General features: G+C 40.5%; 2 protein-coding genes across 2 annotated transcripts; both read left to right on the top strand.

The window, feature by feature from the left end:
• Positions 1-6,389: 6,389 nt before the first annotated feature.
• LOC132983111 (C-type mannose receptor 2-like) lies at positions 6,390-15,503 on the top strand. The gene is made up of 6 exons (XM_061049355.1): positions 6,390-6,439; positions 7,141-7,506; positions 8,950-9,285; positions 10,673-10,770; positions 14,852-14,942; positions 15,029-15,503. The coding sequence occupies exons 1-6, from the start codon at positions 6,403-6,405 to the stop codon at positions 15,079-15,081; spliced, it is 981 nt and encodes a 326-aa protein (XP_060905338.1). The 5' UTR covers positions 6,390-6,402; the 3' UTR covers positions 15,082-15,503.
• A 1,986-nt stretch (positions 15,504-17,489) lies between these two features.
• LOC132983499 (macrophage mannose receptor 1-like) lies at positions 17,490-25,732 on the top strand. The gene is made up of 6 exons (XM_061049821.1): positions 17,490-17,810; positions 18,494-18,538; positions 20,608-21,006; positions 21,694-22,026; positions 23,561-23,649; positions 24,385-25,732. The coding sequence occupies exons 2-6, from the start codon at positions 18,502-18,504 to the stop codon at positions 24,490-24,492; spliced, it is 966 nt and encodes a 321-aa protein (XP_060905804.1). The 5' UTR covers positions 17,490-17,810; positions 18,494-18,501; the 3' UTR covers positions 24,493-25,732.
• Positions 25,733-26,128: the final 396 nt, after the last annotated feature.

Raw genomic sequence — 26,128 nt, 5'->3', positions numbered from 1 at the left:
GCTATTTTAGGTGACGACACCGGCCTGGAGTACCAACTCCCAGTGCATCAAAAGTGTGCATGCCATCTCCTCAATCTTATATCAACAGTTGATACCACAGCTGCAGAAGCTGCCAGCGAAACGTACAAGAGGCTATCGCTATGTCATGCTCTGTGGAATAAGACCAGCAGGTCAACCATGGCTTTTGAAACAGTGCAACGTGAGTGCAAATTGCAGTTCCTTCGACCCAACCAGACACGCTGGAGCTCCCTGTTCTTCGCTGTAGAAAGGGTTGTCCGCATCCAGAAGGAACAAGGAGAAACAGCAATTCGAAATGTATCCACAGCATTGAAGATAAAGATGTAAGTTGGCAAATCCCACATTGTTTGTTAAACAGTTTTTAAAAAGGTCTAGTTAGCTATTTTACTTAATTTTTTTAATTATGTATTTAACATGGACAGTACACAATACATACATTGCAATAATTCAAATGGCTGTCAGCTAATTTTGATTTTTTGGCTGCTGCAGAGCTAGATTTAGAAATTGAGGATGCACCACCGTCTTTTAAATCGGAGGTGTGGAAGCATTTTGGCTTCCCCAAGACAGAAAATGAAAGAGGTGAGGAGATAACAGACGAGACAAAAACTGTGTGCAAATATTGAAAGAAGACAGAGAACTACACAAACAGCACAACCAACATGATGCAGCATTTAATCCACACCACAATGAGAAGCTCCAATCACCTCCCCTTGTAGAGAGAAAAAAAACCATTAAAAGGCCAAACCACACTGACAAGTGGGTTAGCAGCCCTGAAGGAATCTTTTTCAGTCATCATTTGTCTGCAGTCTCATTTTGTCGTATTTTGTAAATTGTACTTTGTCTCTCTTTGTGTCTCTGTCTGTAACTTTGTGTTCTTTTGCTGCTGCCTGTCTTGGCCAATAAAATACAAAATAAAAATGATTGTAAAATAAATCGTGAATCGTATCATATCGTGAGTCTAGTGAATCGTTACATCTCTACTGGATGGTAATGCTTCCTGGTATGCTCACACTCATTGAATATTGTGGATATCGGTTGGAGCCTCCCCTATCTGGAATCGTAAATATCAAACTATTTACGATTCCAGATTGGTGAAGCTCCGTCATGATCATAAGCAGTAAAATAACCGCATTAACGTCACACTTGAGGATTATTTGGACAAATTATCGGTTGATACAAGCCTTGAATCGTGCCACGCCCCATGATACCTGGGTGGGTGTGGCACTGGAACACTAAAAGATGAATTTCTATACCTCCATTGGGCGGGATAACGCCATCTGCTGGATGTTTTGTGTCTACACACCCTCTGCAGGCCACAATACAATGCTCGAGTAGAGGCTTCCTGTTGGTTGAGTACTGTCTGTCTGTTTGACTTCCTGATGAATGCTTGATGCCAAAACAAGTAAAAAAAAACCTCACAATATATTTTTTAAAATAATTCGTCCCAACTGCAATTCAAATTTTTAAATTTATAAAGTTACAAAAACATAAGCCAGTGTCGTCTGTGATGTTGTAGAGGACTCAGCATGAGGCACAAAAGCGTTTCCTCATTAAAGGCTTTATATGCGATTTTTCACACTTAAATATAATAGAAATCAAGTATATCCTCTAAAAATAACTCTGTGAGTAATGACTGTCTACAATGGGTTTAACACCCGAATCCCACTGTCTGTGATGTTTTCAGAGTTTTTTTTCTGTTTGTTGACATAGCCGGCCCGACGGCTGACTCCTCCCCTCGTGAATAAAAGTTGTTTAATTGAGGGACTAGAGAAAAGAAGAATAACATACTGTACTCACTGCTTAACTGTGTTTCTAGATCACGCTTAAATTTACATGCAGTGTGAAGACACGAGCATAATAAAGATCGCTAGCATTAGCATGCTAACCCGCAATGCACCGCGAGTTGTTTTGGTTTCATTCTGGTGCTCAGGAGACGACATCTGCTGGATCAAAAAATCGCATATAAAGCCTTTAATGATTACAATCTCCAGACACGCCGGAGACGCGCAGACATTCTCTAATGTGTGCGTAATATACACTGGACGGTAGGCTATGTATTAATACTTGTATTCATACGATTTATGATAAATCCAACTCTCTGTTGCAAGAGTGCGTTTGAGTGTGTGTGCTTCTGCATGTGTTTCTGTGTGTATCACAGAACGCGCACGGAGGAGTGTTGTAACCCTAACCCGTAAACAGAGACAAAAGCTTTTCGTCTCTCAGCCCTCTACCATATTAAAACACAATTTAATTGTATCAGCAAATGCACTGATATTAAACTGTGGAGTATGTACGCTGTGAAGTATGCTACTCTCAATATGAGGAACAGCCTACTGCACCATAGACTTCATTTATAAAGTTACAAAAACATAAGCCTGTGTCGTCTGTGATGTTGTAGAAGACTCAGAGCGCTCTATAATCTCCATCTGTAAATACTGTCGTGTTTGTCATCATGATTTTCTTCTTGAGAGGCCAAGACAATTCTCCACATTGGTGACAAATAAAGTTCAATTCTTCAACTTTTTAATTGTTTAAAGAGAGTCCCTTGAAGTTTTTGGTCTTGTCTTTAATAATACCTCATTGTATCCCTCTTATGTGTTTAAACAACAAAAGATTTCCCAAACTATGAGAGCAAGAATCGATATTTTACAAGTTAAGGTCCTGTGGTGTTTAAACAAAGTCAGTAAAGTTGCTGTCATGTTCTCTGTGACTCAACAGCGCATCTCTTTTATCATTATCTGTCATCTGTCTTGTAAACTAAGCATTTCTTCCTTATTACATAGAGCCATGGTTGTGTATTATGAAGGTATGTACAAGAGGTAACCGTGCTCAGGCCCGGTTTGTCCTGGAGCGGTGTGAGTGCAGGCCAGCGGGGGAATGGGGAGGGGGCACAATAATGCTTAAGCAAGGTCCGGGAAAAACTTTGCCTAGTGAGAGTGCGCCCTTACTCATGTGGAACCTGACCTCAGGAAAGGCGGTCAGACATGTTACAATCTTCAGCTGATTTGCATTCAGTCCTTTAATGATTCATTCAAATCTCAAGGACCATAACATGTCAACAGGCCATGTACTCAGGCACTCAGGCCTGAGTGACGATGTAAATGTGCCCATGAAAGAGAGAGGCAAGGGTAAACAAAGATTCCTAGTCAAATATTTTGTCATGAATAATATTTTATTTTCTACAGATGTCTGGGATAAATACAGTTTGATTGGTGATACTGCTGCAGCTTGTTATATTTTTGAATATTTAAGCTTCTTTTTTGCAGGGGGGGGGGGGGGGGGGGGGGGACAATTACAATGGCTGGTAAGTTTTTTCCCACCATTTAAACCTAAGATTAAGACACCTTTGAGACGTATGCGTACCATAAAATTAGACAAACGAAATTGCAAAATTGAATTTGATTGGGGAACTAATTGGGAGTCACTGGAGGCGGATGACATTTGGGGTGATGTGCTGCCAGGGCTTGGTGTGGGTGAGGACTGGATTTTACCCAGGGAGGGCGTGTTATGTTTTCTCAGTTTATCTTATTCAAAGTGGTCATTCGACCGAGGATCATACTGTCCTGATTTGAATCATCCTTTAAAAACATCCTCACACACAACATGAGCAGTCAGACACTGCAGAAGATGACACCGCTGTGTGTGTCGTTTGACTGAAGAAAAGCAAAGACAGGTAAGTGGATTTATTGAAAAACAAGTACTCTTGTGTCTTGTGGAGATTTTTTAGGTTTTAGTTTTTATCTTTCATTGCAAATGAATGTTATTCTCCCTTTTCCTTACATCAGAGCAATATGATATGATACTGTAAATGCAATGCTAACTACCATTTAAACAGCGCAAGAGCAGCTTCGGAGTGCCAATAGCCTAGGGGTTTGTCTGGTGGCCCATGTGCAGAGGCTATAGTCCTCCAGGCGGGCGGCCCGGGTTCAGGTTCTGTTGGGGCTCCTTTCCTGCATGTAATTTTCCACTCTCTCTCTCTCACTCTCTGTCCCTGATATCTGACTCTTTCCACTGTCCTATCTCTAAAGTAAAGGCATAAAAAGCCCAAAAATAAAGATAATACAGGATACAACATATTCTTCTGTGAGCTGAAGGCAAAAATATTAAGGTAGAAGGAAACTTTTTGCATCAGCTGCTCCACAAGTAGAGGTCGGTGATCTCAGAGAAAGACCTAGACGTTCAAATTATAAGTCAGTGGACTCCTCTCAGGGAGAATCCAAAGAGAGTACACTGGAGCACACAAATCACTTAGGGCAAAGTCATTTTGGTGCAAACAAAGTTGCGAAACAATGTTTTGACGCACTGCATCGAACCTCAGAGTCGGACTTGGAGGACGATGCAATGCGTCAAAATGCAAAAACATTAAAATCTAAATTTGTCATACTTGTGTGCAGATTGCTTCATAGTAAATGATCGGATAAAAAGTAACAGAAAAAATAAAAAATAAACCATCAAATTTAATTTAATTTCAAACCTTTATTTAAGCCTAAAAATTAATCTATGTTTCCCTCATTTACGATGTCGTAGAGCTACAAAAAAAGTGCTCAAACTAAACGACAAAGAGAGTCAGTCACACACTGCAGTGAGGTGCTTTCACATCATTGTCTTAGGGCGCGGTCACACTGGCCATCTGTACCGTGCCGTACTCAAGCACGATTGGCCCCCCCGCTGCGCCATTCCCATGCTGGCCGGCACGGCCCGCGGTCACACTGGCCAGGACTTACCGTGCCTAAAAGCACGATTACCTCTTGTACATAACGTCGTAATACAACACATGCACGCTTTATGTTATTATGAAGCGAGAGAGAGAGAGACAGAAAAAGAGACGTGCAGTCGAGTCCGCGTCTGCACATCAGAGAAAAACACAGAGAGCATGACAGCCACTTTACTGACTTTTCAGCTTATTTTAAGCAATTTTAATCAGACACAGCAATAAATAAATAAATAAATAAAATAGATGCGCGGCCAAGTCCGTGGGCAAGTCCGCGCCCGCACATCGGAGAACAACACAGAGAACATGACAGCTACTTTGTGTCTTATATTGTGTCATTTTAGTCAGATACAGACCTGAAACTCTGGATTTCTCCTTAATGAAGGCTGTCAGCGTTGTGTACCCGCATGCTTGTGCTCGTGCATGAAGTGTACCGTGATGAAGCACACCTCTCTGAAGTGTGCCAAAGTCGAGGCAGTGTACCGTGCCTGAGCACGATACGGAGCGGTCACACTGGTCAAACGAACTGGACTTTAGCGTTGACGCGTGCTTGGGCACGGTACGGATGGCCAGTGTGACCGCGCCCTTAATTTGTCCAAGAGAAACAAGAGCGTCAAACTTAGAGAGTGTGCTGAACAAGTAAGACGGGAAGTTAGACACCAATACTACATTAAAACATCCGGTTAATTAAAAAAAACAACAACACTCCGTTTTAACGGTTCAGAGAAATTACCGTTTGTGTGTTTGTTTATGTGTTTATAAGGTTTATATAGAGTTTTACACCACATACATCGTATTATCTCGCACTGTCGCCAGTTAGTTTGTTTGCAGCTGACGGCTGTGCTCTGCGTGCTGCGGACGGAGAAGGCAGCCGGTGGGTGTTGACGCGGGTGCACGCAGCCGAAACGGACTGGACACGCAATGCACACATATCTGGTCGAAGTTCGGTGTTAGTCTGACAGTTTTGAAATATGCTGCATCCATGTGCTCCTGGTCCCGGTTTCCAAGTTTTTTCCGACTTCAATGCGTTCACCTGATTTCAGTTTTGGAAGTCTGAATGTGGATGCTACGAAGAAGATGTGAGGAATCTCTCTGTTACAAGTTATATTTGAGCAAAAAGTTATTGTGCACTACGTGAATTAATCATAAGTATATTATCATTCACAAAACATGTTTCGTCCCCAAATGTGATGACAAATGTGACGGAAAGTCGAGGGCCAATTGGTCTATTCGTGAGGTGTCGGACACATTGGAAAAACGAGTTTCTGAGTTATAAAAAGGTACATAAACTCCCCGCTCAAGTCGGAGAAACACCTCGGAAACTAGAACAAAATTAGGCGCCTGACTTGCCGACTTGACGTCATCACATGGGGGGCAATTGGGTGGCGTTCATGTAGTCTGTACGTATCGGATCACGGATCTTAAAAAAACACATCCGGGAAAAGCTGTGCAAAGGCCTTTAGCCTGTTAAAGAATAAACTCTGTTTAGCTGCTAGATGCATAAATATCAGACTTACAAAAGGATTAGGATACAAACAAATAAAAAATCAACAGAAGATTCACTAAGTGACATCTCATCAATAAATCACATATCTATCTTTTTTTAACCATGTGTTATTGTAATTTATCATTTGTATTTGATTTGATTTTATCCACAGTTACTTAAAATCAAAATGGACAACAGCAAGTTTGTGGTTCTCCTGATAGCAGGTGAGATGACCGACTGAATATAAATCTTTTTTTATAAAGTTCAATTCAACACACACATCCTCATACTCACTCAGACACACCCAGCAAACTTTTTGTCTTCATCCCGAGTACCAAAAAAAGAAAACAGCAGATGTGCCTTTAAATGTAAAGCTCCTTCTGACAGGAATCATTTGCCAGATAACAGAAGAACAACTACCCCTTTTCTTACCTTTGAAAACACATTATAGAGCTTAACAGTCACCACCTACTTTTTCTGCTGCTCTGGGTCTGTAAGTACATTTCCCGATTCAAATCCTCCATTGACATTTCATAAGAGCCTTACTTTATTATTATTATTATTATTATTATTATTATTATTACTTACTATTATGACTTCTTAAATCGCCATGACAACAGTGATGTCTTCCTGCCCCCTTAATTATGAGGCTTCTGCTTGTAACCTTTGTTATTATCATCAGTAGTACCACTACTGTCGATACAATCAATGTTATTAGTGTAATATGTGATGTGAAATCTAGTTCTTCTCACTACATTGTGTGGGTGTAGTGGCGATACGGGAATAATGGTGGGTTGGTGCATGAGAACCGTTGTTTGTGTTGCTGAATGTGTCTGTGCCACTTGTGTTGTATGTTCTGTGTTGGCCCCCCCCCCCCAGCAAACAAGATGATTCATCATTTTGAAAATATTCCCTTTCTCCCCAGGTTTCTGCGTTCCCTCAACATCTCTACAAAACGCCTTCTTCTTCATCTCAGAGGCGATGACGTGGGATGATGCATTTCTGTACTGTGTCTCTCACTACATCAATCTTGCTCAAATACTGAGCCTAGACAACGTGACCACAATGATGGCGACTCCAACAAATGGATACACAGGAGAGGCCTGGATTGGTCTGTACAATAAATTTTCTGAATGGACCTGGCTGAATGGACAACCACTGACATATCATAACTGGAGAGATAGTCAGCAAGGGAATCTCAACGGAAATGAGTTATGTGCGGCCATAGAAAAACAAGGTCTCTGGGACGCTAACACCTGCTCTCTTTTGAAATATCCAATTTGTTCTGATGGTGAGTATGAGCCTTATTATTATAGTTACTTGGAGTTTTCGAGGATCAAGAACAGACGAGGTGTCCATTATCAGGAATTAATGGATGACGTAGAGGTCCATTAAAGGAAGAATATGCAATTTTTTGATCCAGCAGATGTCGCCCTTGAGCACCAGCATGGTGCCATAGTCTAATTTGCCCCGCTAGCGTCAGGGAATTATTATCAACTAGGCTATAAGAACATTTAAAGTTTTTTTTTTTCTTTTCTAAGTACATTTAAAGTACAGTTTACCCAGTTAAATGTGATGTGTGGGTGCAGTAGCCTACACCGGAATGTGTGATTGTTTGTCCGTTCCCTAAAACGGACCGTACCTTGTTTACCTCCTGCAGAGTGTTACAATTCACAGCCGTTCAGAGCCTTTCAATCGCTGCACAGGTTTCGGAGGTTTTAAACACAATCAAAGACGTTTGATCACCCTGTCAGACAAAGCAGCATAACTAGTTGTAAACCTAAATATCGAGATTCTAGTTGAATATTCTTCTAGAACCTGCAAAACAAATGAAAGAGCGGAACAAATCCATTTTGCCTAAAGACGCCGCGCAGCTCCGCTGCTCACCTGTTGTCTTGGAAAACTGCACTCAAAGTTTACTTTTAAGTCTAAACATTAAATCAGACCTTTTTTTTAAGAGTTACTCTTCCTCATAATGTCAAAAACGTGCATTTAAAGATAAAGGTTGGTCCGCAGACCGCACTTGAGAGGGAGAGAGAGAGCGCTATACGGGCGAGCGAGAGTCCGGGAATGTGCCATTGCGCATGTAAGTGGACAAACAAAAAGTTAAATTGATCATTGCTCAATGTTAACCACATGGCAGACTGCAGTTTCTGTTAACAGACTGATGGCGTCCAAACTGCTCAATGTGTGCTGAGCGGTCGTCTGTCTCTGCGTCTGCACGTCACCCTCCCTCCTTATTAAAAACTATAAAAACTGGTCATAAACCGTTTGAACGTTTTGATTTTGAAATGTCGTTTGAGCTGCTGTTAATACTCTCAATATTTATAATACTGAACATTACAATTAATTAATAAAATATGCTTTTGCGCAGCAAATTGTATGACGTCATCAAATAGAAGCATGTTGTGAAGGAATGATCCAAAAGTGGACAAGAGGCTGGAGAGGAGCGACAATCATAACTGAAAGAGGAGTAGGAACAGTATGCCTTCTTGAGGGTCTCAATGGGCCAAGCCTAAAGCCTTTAACTTCCATGGGCATTGGATTTTATGTTTTGACAATTTGTGCACTACAAGAGCACAAAATTGTTAGAAGAGAACAAAGTTTTTCATACATTTAGCCTCTTAATTTTGCACAAAATTGATGCATCTAACTTGTAATGTAAAAATATTTCTGATAATCCACCGTATGTATAACTATGTCTTTCACCTTTTCATTGTCTTCATCTAAACAGGACTGGATTACCAAATTGGTCCCAGCAAAATGAGTTGGAACAAGTCTGAAGCTTACTGTAACTCACAAAATTCAACTCTGGCCTACGTCCCCAATGAAGCTGGGGATTCACGTATCCATCATCTGATGCCAAAAGAGTCAGTAGGGTGGATTGGCCTCTACCAGCCTGAAGTCTGGGCTTGGTCCGAACCAGGAGGAAACTTCTCATTCCAAAACTGGAGGATCGGTCAACCTGACAACCGGGCTGTAGATAGTTGTGTAGCTGCACAGGTGTCAGATGGAACCTGGTTTGACGAGGGGTGCACAGAAAAACAATTACCTTTCTTCTGCTACGGAGGTATGAATCACCAAAGCATTTCTCGTGTTACTTTTGAAACATGCTGGAGTTGTCTGTTGCAGAACTTCTTTCTTTGAACACAGCACTGATGATATATTGGTCAGGTTTAATGTTGAGTTACCATTAGCATTATTTTCCCGATGACACGCTTCAGTTCAACATGTAGGTTTAACAGTGGAGTCAGTCCTATAGGGTGTGCATTTTCTCAAACCTGCAAATCGGGGCACAAAACCATGTGTACACTGGGCCTGTCGGGATTGAGTCCAGGGTTTGTTTTTTTTAATCGGGGGTGACAACAGCAAGTTTGAGGGAAAGTGGAACAGAGCCAGTAGATAGGGAGGAGTTTACTGTTGAGATAATGAGTGTGGATAGGGTGAGAAGGCAGGCCTTGACAAGACTGGAGGGGTTGGAGTCCAGGTCTGTAGTGGAGACAGGGGAAGAACTGAGACAGGACGATGGATCCACGGATCGGCGACCTGCTCTGGTCACACAAGGTGGTAGGTAAAGGTTTTCTCCTGAGCAGCTGGTTTAAGTTGGTTATTGCCGTCGTTTGCCTCACTGAAGTGGGTCTTCACAGTGCAACTTCCAGCCTGTACACACCGTTTGTGTTTGCTCGCTTTAATATGCCTTTTTATCTCTGCATTTCCACTGTGGGCAACTGAAAATTGACATTTGCAGTGTGTGCAAAATGCAGCATATTCATAGCCTGGTACTTTTCAAAGGAAGCAGTTACTCTCCTGGAGCTCTTTGGAAAACGCTGACTTCCTGTTCAGTATGACAGCTCGCCTATCTGTCGTTACGCAGCAGGTCCTGTTAGCAAGATAAACTAAGCTAGCTTAGCAACAGCTGCAACCCTGAGATTGATTGATACATGCACAGACAAATCAGTATGGAACTTTACCTGGTCTTACATTAGTGATGTTTTTCTATTGCTTTAAACAGCAACAGCCTTGGCAATGACATTGATTGACTTGAAAACAGACAAATCAGAGTTGTTAGCACAGTGTATTATTTTGGTTGATTACAACTGGGATAGGGACTGTTCCAAATCGGGACATATTATAGTAAAATAGATATTTGTGGGGACTCCGGAGTCAGTAGCTTGAAAATGGGACAGTCGAATTGGGAAGTATGGTCAACCTAGCTAACTACTTAATCAATAAATGCTGCCACTGGCCTTAACTAGGGCTGCAACAAAGGATTAATCTGTTATTAGATTCCCGATCATCCTATAAATAAACTGATTAAGCATTCGTCTTGGAAATGACTGATCAACCAACAGTCCAAAAACTGAAGATGCAAATCCACACAAAGATGGAACTTTTGGAATAAATTAACATTTAATTATAACATTTAATGTGTATGTCTGTCTGTTGATTGTGATCAGATGCAGCTAACAAGACCCGCAAAATTACAGTGAAGATGAAGATCAAGTCCAGCGCAGACCTGGAAGATCCAGCTGTCAGTGCAGAGCTGGTGCAACAGGTATAGTTTGTTTTAAAGATGAGTAAAAACTGAGTTGCTGCAGTCCAAGGGGCAAGGTTGTCTTTCTTATCCCTGTGAGAGGGCAATTTGTGTGGCAGTCAGCAGTAAAAACACACATACATCCAATCAATAATCAACATACAACATAAGAACGATAAGGGAAGTAAAAGTCCAATGGACATCAAATACAATAGAGAAAAACAGGTAAAAAAGCAACACAGTTACTCGTTTAAAAAGACGATGGCAGCCAGGACAACTTAATTCCATAGTCTCTTAGTCCTGAATGCTGGCATGCTGAATCTTAAAACACACGCTTTGGGATGACATGTAAGCATTTCAGATCACAGTCATTCTGTCTAAATTTGCATGCAATCTGAAGCTATGAGCAAACTAAAGAGTGCTAGCATTAGCCTGTTAACACAACACTGCAGGGCACAGGTACTTGCCGCTTGAGCCAAGCACACTTTTGTCCGCCGCTTGAGCTAAACCCCTTTGTGCTGACGCGAGTGGAGGGACTTTGGCGGTGTGTCGCTGGAGGAGAGCGGAGGCTTCAGTATGGAGGAGGGGTGGCCAAACAGAAGTTTGTTTTATTTTCATGCTGGCGCTCAAGTGTGACATCTACTGGATCAAAAAGTCCCACATTCCTTTAATTGAATAATTTGAACCAAACCATCATCCTTTCCTGTGAAGAATGACCACTGAGCAGCTGGATAGTAGTGACGAAGGAAGAGGCAAAGTATGGTACAAATCAACTGCTATAATTTATTTTGCATAACAGCGTCAGAAACACATGATTTGCTGTGGAGCAAAGCAGCAACCCCACATAAAGCATCACACAGCCTTTTTAAATCTTTCCACTAATTGGAGCAAACCACTTTTCCACCACAGGGATGTTTGCATTTTATTAACTGGTCAAACAACATGCCACCTTTTTATAAATATTTTTTTAAATATATAATAAAACTATTTGCCGAATACCTAAAATAAATATTCAATTTACAATAAGATAATACAATCTTAACACCAAACTAAACACCCAACTCCGAAGCACACTACCCCCTACACTATCAGCTCCTGTAGTCTCTTTCCTGGAACCTTTGAATAGGTGTTCAGACCCCGGGGACGCATTTGCCCAAACACCCTGTAGAGCAGGGATGTCAAAGTCCTATTGTTCAAATGAGACCTCAAGTGGGCCGGACTAATTTTGCCAACATCACTATAACTCAACACATGGATATATAGGCTAATGTATGATTGTATAGAAGACTTTAACATTAACATTAAGCAGAGGGGTTAACTGTCATTGCAAACTGCATGCTAGCACATAGAAATATTTAAATGTACCACATTACAGAAATAATTATGTTTTGTTTGAGATTATTATATTATGTTTAAATATTGCTGTTCAAGGTTATAGAAACTTTGACACAGGTTATTCTACCTGCCCTGGGATCAGTGCATTACTAGAGAGAGAGAGAGAGAGACTTTAGATCTGTGTGTCAGGCCACAGCACAGTTTGCACTCAGGTTCATTACAGATAAAACCTGCTCACATGAATAAGTTATCACAAACAAACAGAGTGTCTTTGATGCATCTTCGGGTATTTTAGTGTTAGGCATTATAAAATGATAACATGTTTCCAAACCAACAGACTTGAATTGATCCTTCAGCGTTGATCACTGCAGTCTGATCAGCTCCGTGTGGAGTGCACGTTCTTCAACTAAGTAAACTCCTTTAAACAACTTTTGATACGAGTCTGGCAGTCCGTTCTTCTACGTGTCCGCACTATCGTAATCTAACTCTGTCACTGACTTTTTATGCTCCATGAATCTGTGCCATCTCCGTGCGCAATTCGAGGAAGCATTTTAGCGCTGCTCCACGGTTAAACCAGCGGACCTCTGTATGATCAGGCAGCCTGTGCGTGATATCGTTTTGCCTGCCCCGCAGAGCACTGTTTTTACTTCCTTCCATTTGCCATACACCTTAACTGCCTCTGCTTTATCTGGTCTCATATATTAGTTCTCTTGTTCCATTATTCACCATGCACCTTATTAACTTATCATTTAGTATTTAGCCTACCTGCACATAGCTCTGTATATATACAGTGGAGGAAATAATTATTTGATCCCCTGCTGATTTTGTAAGTTTGACCAATTACAAAGAAGTGAGCAGTCTATAAATGTTATGGTACCTTTGTTTTAACAAACAGAGATAGAATATTAAAAAAAAAAGTCCAGAAAAAAAATATTGTATAAAGTTACAAATTCATCTGCATTTGATTGAAGGAAATAAGTATTTGATCCCCTACAAACCAACATGAATTCTGGCTCCCACAGACCGGTTATTTGCCCGGGTGGCACTCAGATTAGTCCTGTCACTTTAAGAAAGTACTCCCAATCACTGCTCGTTATGGGTGTAAAAGACACATGTCAACAGAATCAATCTCTTCCTTTCCAACCACTCCACCACCATGGGCAAGACCAAAGAAATTTCAAAGGACATCAGGGACAAGATTGTAGACCTGCACAAGGCTGGACTGGGCTACAAGACCATCAGCAAGAAGCTTGGTGAGAAGGAGAAACTGCAATTATAATAAAATGGAAGAAATTTAAAATAACCATCAATCACCCTCTGTCTGGAGCTCCATGCAAGATCTCGCGTCGTGGGGTAAGGATGATCATGAGAAGGGTGAGGGATCAGCCCAGAACTACACGGGAGGAGGTTTGTAATGATCTCAAGGCAGCTAGGACCACAGTCAGCAAGAAAACCATTGGAAACACACTGCACCCTAATGGATTTAAATCCTGCAGTGTCCGCAAGGTCCCCATGCTCAGGATGGCCCGTCTGAAGTTTGCCAATGAACACCTAAATGATTCAGAGAAGGCTTGGGAGAAGGTGATGTGGTCAGATGAGACCAAATTGAACTCTTTGGCAAAAACTGGAGTTGTTGTGTCTGGAGGGAGAGAAATGCTGAATACCAACCCAAGAACAACATCCCTCACCGTCAAGCATGGAGGAGGAAACATTATGCCTTTGGGCTGTTTCTCTGCTAAGGGTACAGGACAACTTCACCGCATCAAGTACTTATTTCCTTTGATCAAATGCAAATTAATTTATAACTTAATGTAATGTTTTTTTTCTGGACTTTTTAAAAAATATTTTGTCTCTGTTTTTCATAATAAAAGTACCATAAAAATTATAGACCTCTCACTTCTTTGAAATCGGGCAAACTTACAAAATCAGCAGGGGATCAAATAATTATTTCCTCCACTTTATATTTATTTCTCGTTTACTGCACATAGTTCTGTTTACATCTGGTCACTACTGCACATAGTTATGGTTACATCTGTTTACATCTGTTAGTCCGATCACTGTCCACTCATATCTACTCCTTATATTTTGTATTTTTAAGTGAAGTTTAAGCTTTAAATTGTATTTAAATTGACACTTTATATTTAGGTTAACATGTTTCGTCTACTTGCACTGTTGTTAATTTACTGCTCTGTGTGCCTTTGAATTGCCCACCGGGGACAAATAAAGTTTTTTGAATTGAATTGATTTGAATTGAATTGAAGTCCAGTGACTCACTTATCCCCAGGATGTCCAGGTGGTCCTCTCACTGAGGACTTGTGCTGTCTTGGTGGTCTCAAACATGGTTCGGACGTTCCATGCTCCAATGCAGATCTTGGTTTTAGGCCCTAGTAGGCCCTCTTTCGCACTCCTGACTTCCTTTCGGCTTTCATCAGAAGTGGTCATACTGCCACCCAAAGAGTTTGGGTGGCATAGGCTCCCTCCAGCATAGCTCTCAGGATCATAGAAGCATGCAAGCCTCTCCACCACGGCAAGGTCACAGCACAGGGAGAGTGATTCAAGATTCAAGATTTTTATTTGTCACATGCTCATACAGATGTGCAGTGAAATGTAAAAGACTGTTCCGCAAGACCATGCACTCAAACATGCAGAGTAATTAAGTCCTCATAAATTATTCTTACAATCATGAGGAAGGTAGTCTGTCCTTTTCCACCATAATAATATATAATATTTTCATGATAAAATGGAACTTAATTCTTCCCTTTTGTAGATGCGTACAGCATTTGCTGAGCAGGGACTGGATGTGAAACTGACCTGGAGGACTCGACCAGTGAAAACACAGGAGCAGCAACAAGAAAAAGGTAATCACAAAAAGCTTCTGCACATGTACAAACACACGCACAAAATGAATCTCTAACTATCTACATTCTTTCATCTTTTCATGAAGATACTTGTCCACCTGATGAGAGCAACACAGGAAGATTACCACGACATTTATGATCAATGGTTTGTTGTGTGATGTTCAGGGATCATAAAGAATCCACTGATCATTACTGCTTGTTATTTGTTGAGTTACAGACTGAAGGCAGAAGCGTAGCCCGGGTGTGATCTTGTTTTAAAGGAAGAATGTGCGATATTTTTCACATGAATAGAAATCTAGTATATCCTCTGTGAATGTCTCTATAATGAGGGAGAAGCTCGAGACATCGCTGCCTCCTAAAGGACGTTTTTTTTTTGGCACTGTAACTTTGCTGAATGTAGCTTAGTGCTCATCATGGATTAATGTTGGGTCTTAGTAGATAATAATAATATCATAATGTATAATATGATATAACAAAGAGTACGTTCTAGATCTGCTCTTTCTGTGAAGTGTCACGAGATAATGTGTTTTGAATTGGTGCAATACAAATAAAGATAGATCGGTCGATTTGTTTTTGTTTTTATTATATTTTTGGTCTGTGTTAAAGGAGCAATATATAACTGACACCTAGTGTTTAAAATGGGTACTGCAGTCAAAATTCAAATCATTGGAGAGAGGTGACCAAGCCCGCCCCTTCCTCTCTAGAGTCGATGTGCACGCAGATTGTCATGTCACGGACACTGTAACTTCAGTGTTTAGCCAGCTCTGCATCGGTCTGTAAACCTTTCTGCCTTCTAACCTCGCTCCAGTTTTCAAAAGTATCTCCAATATTGATCCTAGTTTGAGCACGTTTCTGCTCGTGGAGCTTATTAGAAACATGCAGAGGCTTTTTAAGTCAGGTACAATCACTTCTATCTGAACCACTTCTCTTGCCCGCTTCCATCGCTGCAACACCTGTTGGTTTGACCTGATAACTGCTCTCATATCTGGCAAACCAAGGGGCGTCCAAAACGGCCGTGTGGGGGTGCCTTAAAACCGCCTACCTTCTCTGGTCCAAACAAACACAGATCATTCAGGACCAGAATCTAAAGTCAGAAGGAGGACATACTGGCTGCTGCATTGTTGTCAGAGAAACCAGCTCTTCAGCATAGCATGTTTCCTTAACCCTCCTAAAACCCTAGGATTTGTGTCACACCTATCACCCTAACGACCCAGAGAAATGCTTGAATAAAGACTGCCATAGCAATATTATCTAGTAATGCATAATTCCAATTTAAATGGATAAGATTATTAACTTCAGTCCTCACCATACATAGCAAATATTCATTGTATTTCTGAAATATAAACCTGTAAATTGATTAGAACTTTGAAATTGAGTCAAAATATGTACAGTAAAACACAATAATACTCTTTGTACTCTTTGCGTAAGAATCACAGTGTGCAGAGGAGAAAGAGGGCCGCTCCAGCAGAGGTTGAAGCAACACCAGCTGGTGATGAGAGGGGGGAAGCTCTGCCTCAAGCGCTGGTCTGTCCAATAGGGGACAACCTGGGAGTAGTCGAGAAAGGCAACACACCCAGTGCATTCTGGATGTTGAAGTATTTGAACTCTTTGGGCAGAATGGAATGACACGACCCTTTTCTGGAATTTCTCCAGAAAAAACCTATGCAAAACTGATTTGTAATGAAAACTGATGTTTTTTTTTAAACCAGGCTGTAAACAAACGACATTGGGTGTGTATGTCACTTTCAGGGTGTTTGGTCAAAGAACTGCGAGTTTTACACTTCCACATTGGCTTCTTTCTTCAACACCGGAGGTTGCAGCTTAGTTTAGCTGCTTTGATAAAAAGGGTAATTTGGTCATGATTTGCATATGGAAAAAGCCTTTTGCCATTCACCCGCTAACACACCCAAACTCAATATCAGTAGTGCGTATCTGACCACATTAGCTCTCATCTGGTTAGAGGATTTAAAGCGAAGTTTAGACGTGAAAATCAACAGCCTGGTTTTAAACCTGTAAGTATCTTGACTTTATAACAACCAAAATTAAGTCAAATGCTTTTTGTCCTTAATTGACTTAAGTGTTGACTTTGAACGATAGCTGACACTATACATTTTTTATTACAAAAAAAGAATCCCTGTTTGGATTCATTTATGGAATCATTTTATTTCTGAAAATAAAACAACATTTATGTATGATCAGTATTTTATGTCTTACATTTACAAATTTCTATACAAGGGTGACATGTTTTATGTCTCTACCTGAAGAATACTGAGTATCATTCACTGCTTCTTTAACAGAAATCAGTGCAATCTTAACAATCGATACTAAACTGTAAAGGTAACTGACAAATGGTCCGCACATTGAGTGCAAATTATAGATGTTAGAGCTGCATTTTGGACAAGAATGAGACATGGGGCAGTTTCTTGAATTAAGAGGTATATTGAGAGCAAGGCCCAAGAGTGTTTTACAATTTTCAGAAGATTCTTGTGCTGAAGAAAACAGGACCTCACAACTTTCTGCCCGTCAAAGGGAAAGGTCACTGTCGAATCCTAAATTTCTGTCTGATGGCAAGACATTCGCTGATCAATTGTCGAGTTTTTTTTACTGCCCAAAGATGACAAAAACAGTCTTGCTTCCCTTTATCAGAAGTGTGTTTTGGGGTATCTACCAATTTTATAAACTTGAACGCCTTGATTCTCTGAGAGAATCAAGGCGTTCAGGAGTATTGTGTGTTAGTGGAGGTTATAACTGTGTTTTCCGCATAGCGAAAGAAAAGAGACACACCCTGGACGGATTAAACTACCAAGTGGAAGCATTTGTAGGGAGAAGAAGAGGGGTTCAAGAACTGCGCCTAGGGGTAACCCACAGGTAATGACAATGATTTTACCAATGGTGACTGATGTAGTTTAATTAGATAAATACCTTTTTTTGCAAAAGAGCAAGCCCATGATAACTCTGAACCATTGATAGTTCCCAGAGAACCAAAGTAAACCATCTTTAGTCTATAGACACTGCTTGTTGTTAGTTTGATGTGGTTTCTGTTGCCATTTCTATTCAGCACACGCAGCTTCAATTGTTCATGATTCCACATGTACCCACAGCTTGTGAAAAAACTAACTAAAAATCAAAGGTACAGCTTGAAATGTCTGAATTAACTTATTTTCACCAGCAATACTTAAATAACAATTTTCACAGCATCTACCGCTTTCTGCTGCCAGTGATCATCAGCTGTTATTGAAATTGGGTATATGTTGCACTGGGCTCATTAGCATGGAAAAATGCTAATATTAAATGTAAATTGTTCTCGATTTAAATTCATGCAAACTGCACAAGATCCCTTAGACATAATTTGCTATGCAGAGCAGTTTAGGGGCGCAATAAACCATTTACATGTGCTCTGACGATGAGCAGGGCTTTTGTTATTTGTTTAGGTGTTATTTACTCACGTTGAGCAGCCATAAATGCTTTGTCATACCTGCCAACTTAAAATAACTAAAACCATTTTTTTTATATACTGTACACATTTCCTTTCCCGTTATCTCCTTTTTCAGAAGTAAAGATGGATCGTTTCATGTCATTGATCTTCCTCTTCTTCGGTAAGGGCTTTATTTACCTAATCTAATTGTTCAGAGTAACTGATTGGTTTATTGATTTTAGATTGTCCACATATCAGCACCATGATGTCCTGTTACTTCTCAGCCAACAAGTACATCAGACTTTTGTTCAATATTACTATCAAATTTATCAATCAATTTTAATATAGCTCCAATCCACAACAAATGTTATCTCAAGACACTCAAGACATAAAAGAGCAGGTAAAAGATGCTACTCTACTCTTATATTATCTAAAAAGACCCAACACTTTATCAGCCTGCTTTCGTTGGATGCTTTTAAGAGGATGTCACGTATATTGGGAAACAAGTAACTGGAACCCAATTGCAGAAAATAAAAATACTTTTTAAAGAGGTCAGTCTTTAAAATCATTAATAAAGGTTGGCTAAATTAAAAATTTAAAGTAGACTCTAAGTAAATTTGAGATTCTTTACATCAGGGGTGTGTCCAGACTTTTTGGACTGGGCTGGCCCAATTGGTGCACTGACTTGGGCCTGAAGTTTGTGTGCACACAGCTGAATGAAGAGCATTCATTTACCCCTCCTGTCTGCACTAAATGCATCAACTTTTAAGTAACACAAGATAATACCAACATATACATCTTCTTACCTTAATTCTTCAAGGACTCAAAACAATATGTATCTCCAAAGTCACAATTTAGTATTATTAAGTATTGTAAATTGTTAACAAACATCTGCATACAGAAATGAGCTATGAATATGAGCTCTGTTGCAACACAGCCTGAAGAGTGGATCTCAACACCTCAGGAATGGCAAATAGACAATAATAGTAAAGGATTATTGTAGATACTGCAAAACCTCTCCACCTCATTAGGTAAGTTAACCCATCTGTTACATAATGACATATTTTATCATCATGTTTATCTCTCAGCATCTTTGCACTATCCACCACTGCACTATTGTCTCATTTCACTAACAAAGACCACACCAAGGAACGATATTGATTTAGAAGATTTTCTTATAACATGCATGTCGGAGATCGAAACGATGAGCGAGGTTGGATGATCAGGAGATTGAGGGTGGACGAATGAAAGGGATGAAGGGATGAAGGTTAGGGTGGAGGGAAGGAGGGATGAAGGTATGTGGGCTAAGAGTTGAGGGATGAAGAGATGTGGGTAAGGGTCAAGGGATGTGGGATGTGGGATGAAGGTATGAAATGTAAGGGTCGAGGGATGTGGGATGAAGGTAAGGGTCGAGGGATGGAGGTGGGGGGGTAAGAGTTGAGGGACAAAGAGATGGAGGTCAGGGTTAAGATATGTGGGATGATGGATTAGGGTAAAGGTAGAGGGATGAATGGATAAATGTAGACGGGAAGTAAGTTGAAGGATAATGGACTTGTAGGGACGACGTGAGGAAGCCAGAGGGGTCGAGACTCTAGGTGGTGGAGCCTTCTCTTCGTTTCTGTCTGTATGGACACTGTGGTTCCTTTATTTAGACGAAGAGAGAAGTGAAAAATCACAGAGGGGTTTGGGGGGAGGGATGTGAAATCAGCGACATAGGAATAGAAGTAATTAAGGCGTGCTCAAATACGTTTGAAACAGAAATGGGTTGTGTTGGAGGCGTGGTCTTTGCTGCTGAACCAAATTTCAAAAATCTATATTTAGTCTTGAACATATTAGTCTTTGCTTATGTTGAGTTTATTGTTGAAATTTAATGTTGTACTTTTTGTACATAGAGAGCACAGTTCACACAAGTCAAATTACTTGTGTGTGAGCATACCTGCCAATAAAGCTGATTCTGAATATAAGTTGTGACCTCATTGCTAACCCTGAGCAATGTTTCCTGATCCGCACTCACTGTCTGGTCAGTGGGTCAAGGATCTGTTGCAGGACACCTTCGTAAAGCTTGAGGAGAAACCCAGCATCTAAAATACAGAGTTTAACTTCTAAAACACTGCAGCGTGGTGTCTGTAAAACCAAGATTGTCTGCAGACTTGTTTTTAAACCAGTTGTTCTACAAATTATTATAACCTTTATTTAAAACGGACAAAATATCTAATAATCATATATATGCTCTCTGTCATTATTTCCCAGGACTTTGCATTTCCTCAAGCAAAGTCCTTTGTCAGTTCCATTACGTCGATCTAAAGTTGAACTGGTCGGATGCTCAGCATTATTGCAGAGACAAATACGACGACCTGGCTACCATCCAAAGCATGGAGGACATAATCCAGCTGAACAACCGAGTTCGAGTTTCGGGAAAGGCATGGATCGGACTGAGCGATGACCCAAATTCTTGGTTCAAAGTCATGGGCATTGACGCCAATTCCTGGAGATGGTCGGAAACCGGTGAAACGAGCCAAAATGGTTACCAAAACTGGTTTTCCATAGCACCAGATAATATGTATTTCGAGTACTGCGTTGGGATAGATGGTACCGCAACATGGAATGATGTGAACTGTGACGCGTTGCTGAGTTTCGTATGTTATACTGGTAAGAAAATGTGTTTGTTTTTTTAGTTACTCTGACCCTCTGACCTTACCAATCAATTAATCAGGTAGTCCATTTACAAGGATATGAAATAGTGATGCACTCTTAAAAAGCGTCATCCAAATAGTAACTCGCTTGTTACATTCAATGTTAAAGATCCCATATCTAATTTCACTTTCACCCTTCATGTCGTCAGTCTGTGAAACCTATAGAGAAGCTTTGCATGATTTGCAGCTCAAAATAAAGGCTTTATTTATCTAATACTGGTGCCAGTAAAACCCCTCATTTTACTGCCATAAACAGTTTGTTTCAGTCGATGTCTCTTTAAGACGCCCCTCCCATGCAACCTCCACACAGAAAAGACACGATGACTGTGCAATACTGTTTAAAGTTGATCAGCCTCAATTAATGCAACTTTCTGTCCAAATTAATGAATTATTAAACCTTATAATAGGCTAAGCCAGTGCAGGCATATCTTTGTTACCAGGGTGACAACTTTTGCTCCGCATGCCCGTCACCTTGATGGCCCAATGGCCTTTTTGAAATTTCAGATATTTTGAACTGGGAGCGCTTAAATGCTTTGTGTCCTTAATAGTATCAGAGTGGAGCTTTTCATTAAACATACCATACATAAGTGGATTGCATTCAATTAAATTATTTTTATGCAACACTTGCTTCACTTTATTGCAGAGACGGGAGGATTGAAAACCTACGTGCACATCTCAACCCCGCTATCATGGCCCGATGCTCGTGACTACTGCAGAGAAAACTACAAGGACCTGGCTCTGATTGAGAGCGAAGATGAAAACACAAATGCTTACCGAGCAAAAAAATCCCCACTTGCTGCTTGGATTGGTCTGTACAGAGTGCCATGGGCTTGGTCTGATAACAGCAGCAGCTCATTCACAAATTGGATAAGTGGAGAACCAAATGGTGAAAATGAATACTGTGTGGCTGAGAATCCTGGACATCTGTGGGCAGATGTTAACTGTGCAGCTAAGCTCCCTTTCATCTGCCAAGAAGGTAATAGTTCAATACATCACAAATTAGGCAATATACCTCGACAGGGAGAGATGCAGAACTTGATATCAGCTTTGACTTAGTTGTATGCACAAGACCATAGGTTGAGAGCCAAATATAATCATAGCAAGCTTAAATTCAGGGCAACATTACAACTGGAGTCGGACATTGCTTTCAGAAGCATGAGTCTTGCTGGCTGTGTGACGGGGTGGCCGGCTCCTCCCCTGGGGTATTAAAGCTGTTTTAGTCAAGGACTAAGGAGAAAAGAAAGGATAACATATCCTACTCACTGCTTATTTGTCACGTAAGAGTTTTGTAGATCACAGTCATTCTGTGTAAATGTACACGTAATGTGAAGCTACGAGCTAACAAAAATGTGCCAGCACAAGCCTGCTAACACAGAAATGAAATTTTGTTCCAGCAGCTTGCGCTTAATGGTGCTTAAGTACAGTGTGTTGCATTTGATATCAGTGCTTCCAACACAATAGACGATACCTGGGCGGGCCGCCAAACTATATTTCCGACCTTTTTTTATTTAATTTTTCATTTATTCATAAAATTGCTGCATGAACGATAGAGCGAGAGCGGGGGAGAAATAGAGCATGCAAGAGAGTGCAGGAGCTCGCAATTTGCCTCACGGCTCCGAGCAACAAAACTCCTGTTAAAAAGCAAAATCAGAAGAGCAGAATCCCATCACCTTCAAAGAAAGAGAGGGAGAGAGAGAGAAGGCCCACTGTCCGTACACCCCTCTTGTAAATGCAGCGATTGCCTTGCTCATATCAAAACTGTTGCATCTCATGGCTTTGTTTTAAAAATGTTAATGTACAGCTACTTGCTGCTGATGCTTGTAAATTACGGAATATCGAGTGGAACTTTTCAAAACGCAAGGCGAACTCTGATATAAATACAAAAGAGTAGAGTAAAAAAACATGTCAATTATGTGAGGGTTGTTAATTTCCTCCAGAAACTCTTTTTAAGATTTTGGTTGAAATTGTCTTTTGGTCCTGACAGAAATTAATAATTAAGGTGCCCTGAAAAAAGAACAAAGAAAAGCCGTCATCTGCAGCAATTGTAAGTCTCTAAAAATTTCGACCATTGTCTGACAAGAGGTACCAATCTGATGAACCAATCACACGCCTCCCTGTCTCCCTGCTCGTTCTCTACCCGTTGTGTGCTCTAACGCACACTCAAAAGGCGTCACCGATGACGGAGTTTATACTGTGAGTTTACTTACCGCAGAATGATACATGAGATGATTTAGTTTCTACACAATGCAAGCGATGAGCTGAGGTCCACTTCTGGTGCAAGGTCGGCGCTCATGCGTGTAAGTGAGGGGGCGTGGCTTTTGAGGGAGCACAGAGGGGAGGGGGTGGGTGTAGACGTAGCACTGAGGGAATGCTACTTTCAAAATCATGCAAGTTTTTCGGAAATTGCCAACCCTTCCTTTAATAGATGTTGTATAGCTCATTTTAATGTTTTTTTTTTATCTAAATGTGCTTCTCTTTGATTTGTCATTATATGTTTGTTGATTGTCCAGATCCAGAAGTTAAGTCTGTGATAAGGATGGAATTTCGGACTGGCGCTTACATGACGGATCCAGCTATCAACACACAGCTTCTGGCTCAGGTGAACCTCCCTTTTAGTTTCTCCTGTTTCTCTACAGTGGGTTCATCACCAGGGTTATGAAACTTCCAAATTATCACGCTTCAATTCAATTCCTGGGTTTACGATTCAGTTCAAAATTGACTTTTGCTTCAAACTGATTCCAGATTCACAATACAGTCCCTATTTGTTACAAAGGGGTTCTTATTTTAGGGTCGACTTCAGTCTGCTGTGCACTTTATTATTTGAGAGTCACATTATTATTTCAACATAAGAAGCTCAATAAAATGTGCTCAAGATATTTCAGCTATTATATCTGTTACGTTTTTATCGGCTGAACACACAGATGAGAGCCTAAAACAAAGATAACATTTTTTATTTGTCACTTTCAGAATATGAATACAATCTGTGGGCTTAGCACAGCTAATTAAATATCTTAAGTTTGCCAGTGAAATAGTGAATGAAAACAGGATGGACCGAATGCCCTGCTGCTCCATACTAAGTAGAGGCACTATGTTAGTATGACAAACAAAGCCATACATTACAGACGCTGAGAACTAGCTAATGTCAACAGCTCAACTGTCTAGCCAGGACCGAAACACCTCCTGCTGCATCAGTGTACCAAGGAACGTGGAGAGGGTGCACGGAGGGAAATGCTAGCAGGCGCGTTTGTTGTGCTCAAACTGGCTTATGATGAAAATGTACTTGGGACAAGCATGTTTCTGAGAATGTTTCTGAATTTTGTTTGTTCTTCCTCAGCTGGATGTGGAATTGAAAAGGTATGGACTGCCTCAGACCAAACTGAGATGGAAGATTCAGCCCAAAAAACAGAAAAACAAAGAACCTCAGAGCATTGGGGGTTCTTAATTTCTTTTCCCAGCCAAACACAAAGTCAGACCAAGGCCGCCCATAAGGAGGGAAAGAGGGGAAAGTTTTCTGGGGCCCAGTTACGGACTGCATACTAAGTAAAGGCAGCAGGATTTAAAAAAGTGAATAGCAAAAGAGTTTCTAAGTAAAGTCAAACTTCCAAAACCATAATGACTCATAAAGAGTGCTTACATTTGAATAATTCAAGACGTTTCCAACATCAAAAGGTTACCTCTTCTCGATACCTTATTTTCATATGGAAATAGAAGCCTTAAAGAAACATCTAGATGTTGTGTGTAGTTGGTTTTTATTGTTGTTGGGTGTCTACATTTGGGCTTTGGTCTCTCTGTAGTAACCCCTATTTGGGGCTGGACACATTGTTTATGAATGACACAATAATCAAATCAAATTAGAAGCAAAAAGTGAACCTGCAGATGTTTTTGTTTCCAGCATTGGGCAATGGCTGGTGATAACCATTAATAACAGGGGAATATACAGTTTTTTGTTTTGATTAACAATCAAATCAATCCGGTAGAGTTAAGAATGGACTCTATAGCAGCACAAACTCCCTTGTTTCTTCTTTTGTGGTACTTTCAATATATTTTTGTCCCCTTACCTATTCCCCTGTTGGGTAGGTTTCCTTTATATGATCAGATATAATCCTTATACTGTACTTCCCCTTTCTCTTCATATTCCTTGATGTAATTGTTTTAATCCCCATCAATGTTTTAATTCCTTCCTAAACTTGCCAAAATATAGATGTCAATGAACTACCACTGACAAATAGTTGTTTTGAGGGTGATATCTACTATTAGCCTAAAGTAACTGCAAGCTTGGCTATTTATATATATTTAGGGTTTTTGGGCCTTTCTTGAACAGGACAGATGAAGAGAAACAGGAAATGTTGGGACGAGAGAGTACGGTATGATATGCAGCAACAGGCTGAGGCCAGATTCAAACCCATGGCCTCTGCAATGAGGACTACACCCTCTGCACATGGGGCCGGCTTCATAACCGCCAGGCTATTGGCACTCAAGCTAGGGTACTTTGTAATGTATAATTATTTTTGGTGTAGGATCTGGTGGTGGCAATATAATTAACATGGATTTCATGTTTTTATTTTATTATTAGATTTGCATAGCTGAATGTATAGTTTAATTTGTCAAACCCCGCCCTCCTTAGTTACTTTTACTAGGATTGAAAAGACTAAATTCCGTTATTGATGTTTTGCTGCAGTTTGTGCTGTAGGAAGGATTTGGAGCAATCAGTAAAATAAGATAATGGTTTTGTTTGCTAGATATATTTATCGTGTTACCTTTCTGTATATATATTCAGTTAATGTTTTGCCACAGTTGAACTTAAAGCAGTAGAAATAAAGCATGTAGTTCTTTTGATGTGTGTCAAAGAAAATAAACAATGGTCATTGGTGAAGACAATCACTTGTGACAGTGTCTTTCCTTTCCAATAAAAACAACACTTAAGTCCACATTACACGATTTTATGCTGCTATCTCACATTGAGTCTAAACCTTAGATTGTGAAGAGGGTGAATATCATCCGATGTGTCCTTGGAAGGACACTTAACCCCAAGTAGCTCCCACTGGTTTGTCGGCAACGTATGAATGTGTATGAATGGG

Source organism: Labrus mixtus, chromosome 11, assembly GCF_963584025.1.
Source record: "Labrus mixtus chromosome 11, fLabMix1.1, whole genome shotgun sequence".
Lineage (NCBI taxonomy): Eukaryota > Metazoa > Chordata > Actinopteri > Labriformes > Labridae > Labrus > Labrus mixtus.
The sequence above is the reverse complement of the archived record's forward strand: the minus strand, read 5'-3'. Positions and strand labels throughout refer to the sequence as shown.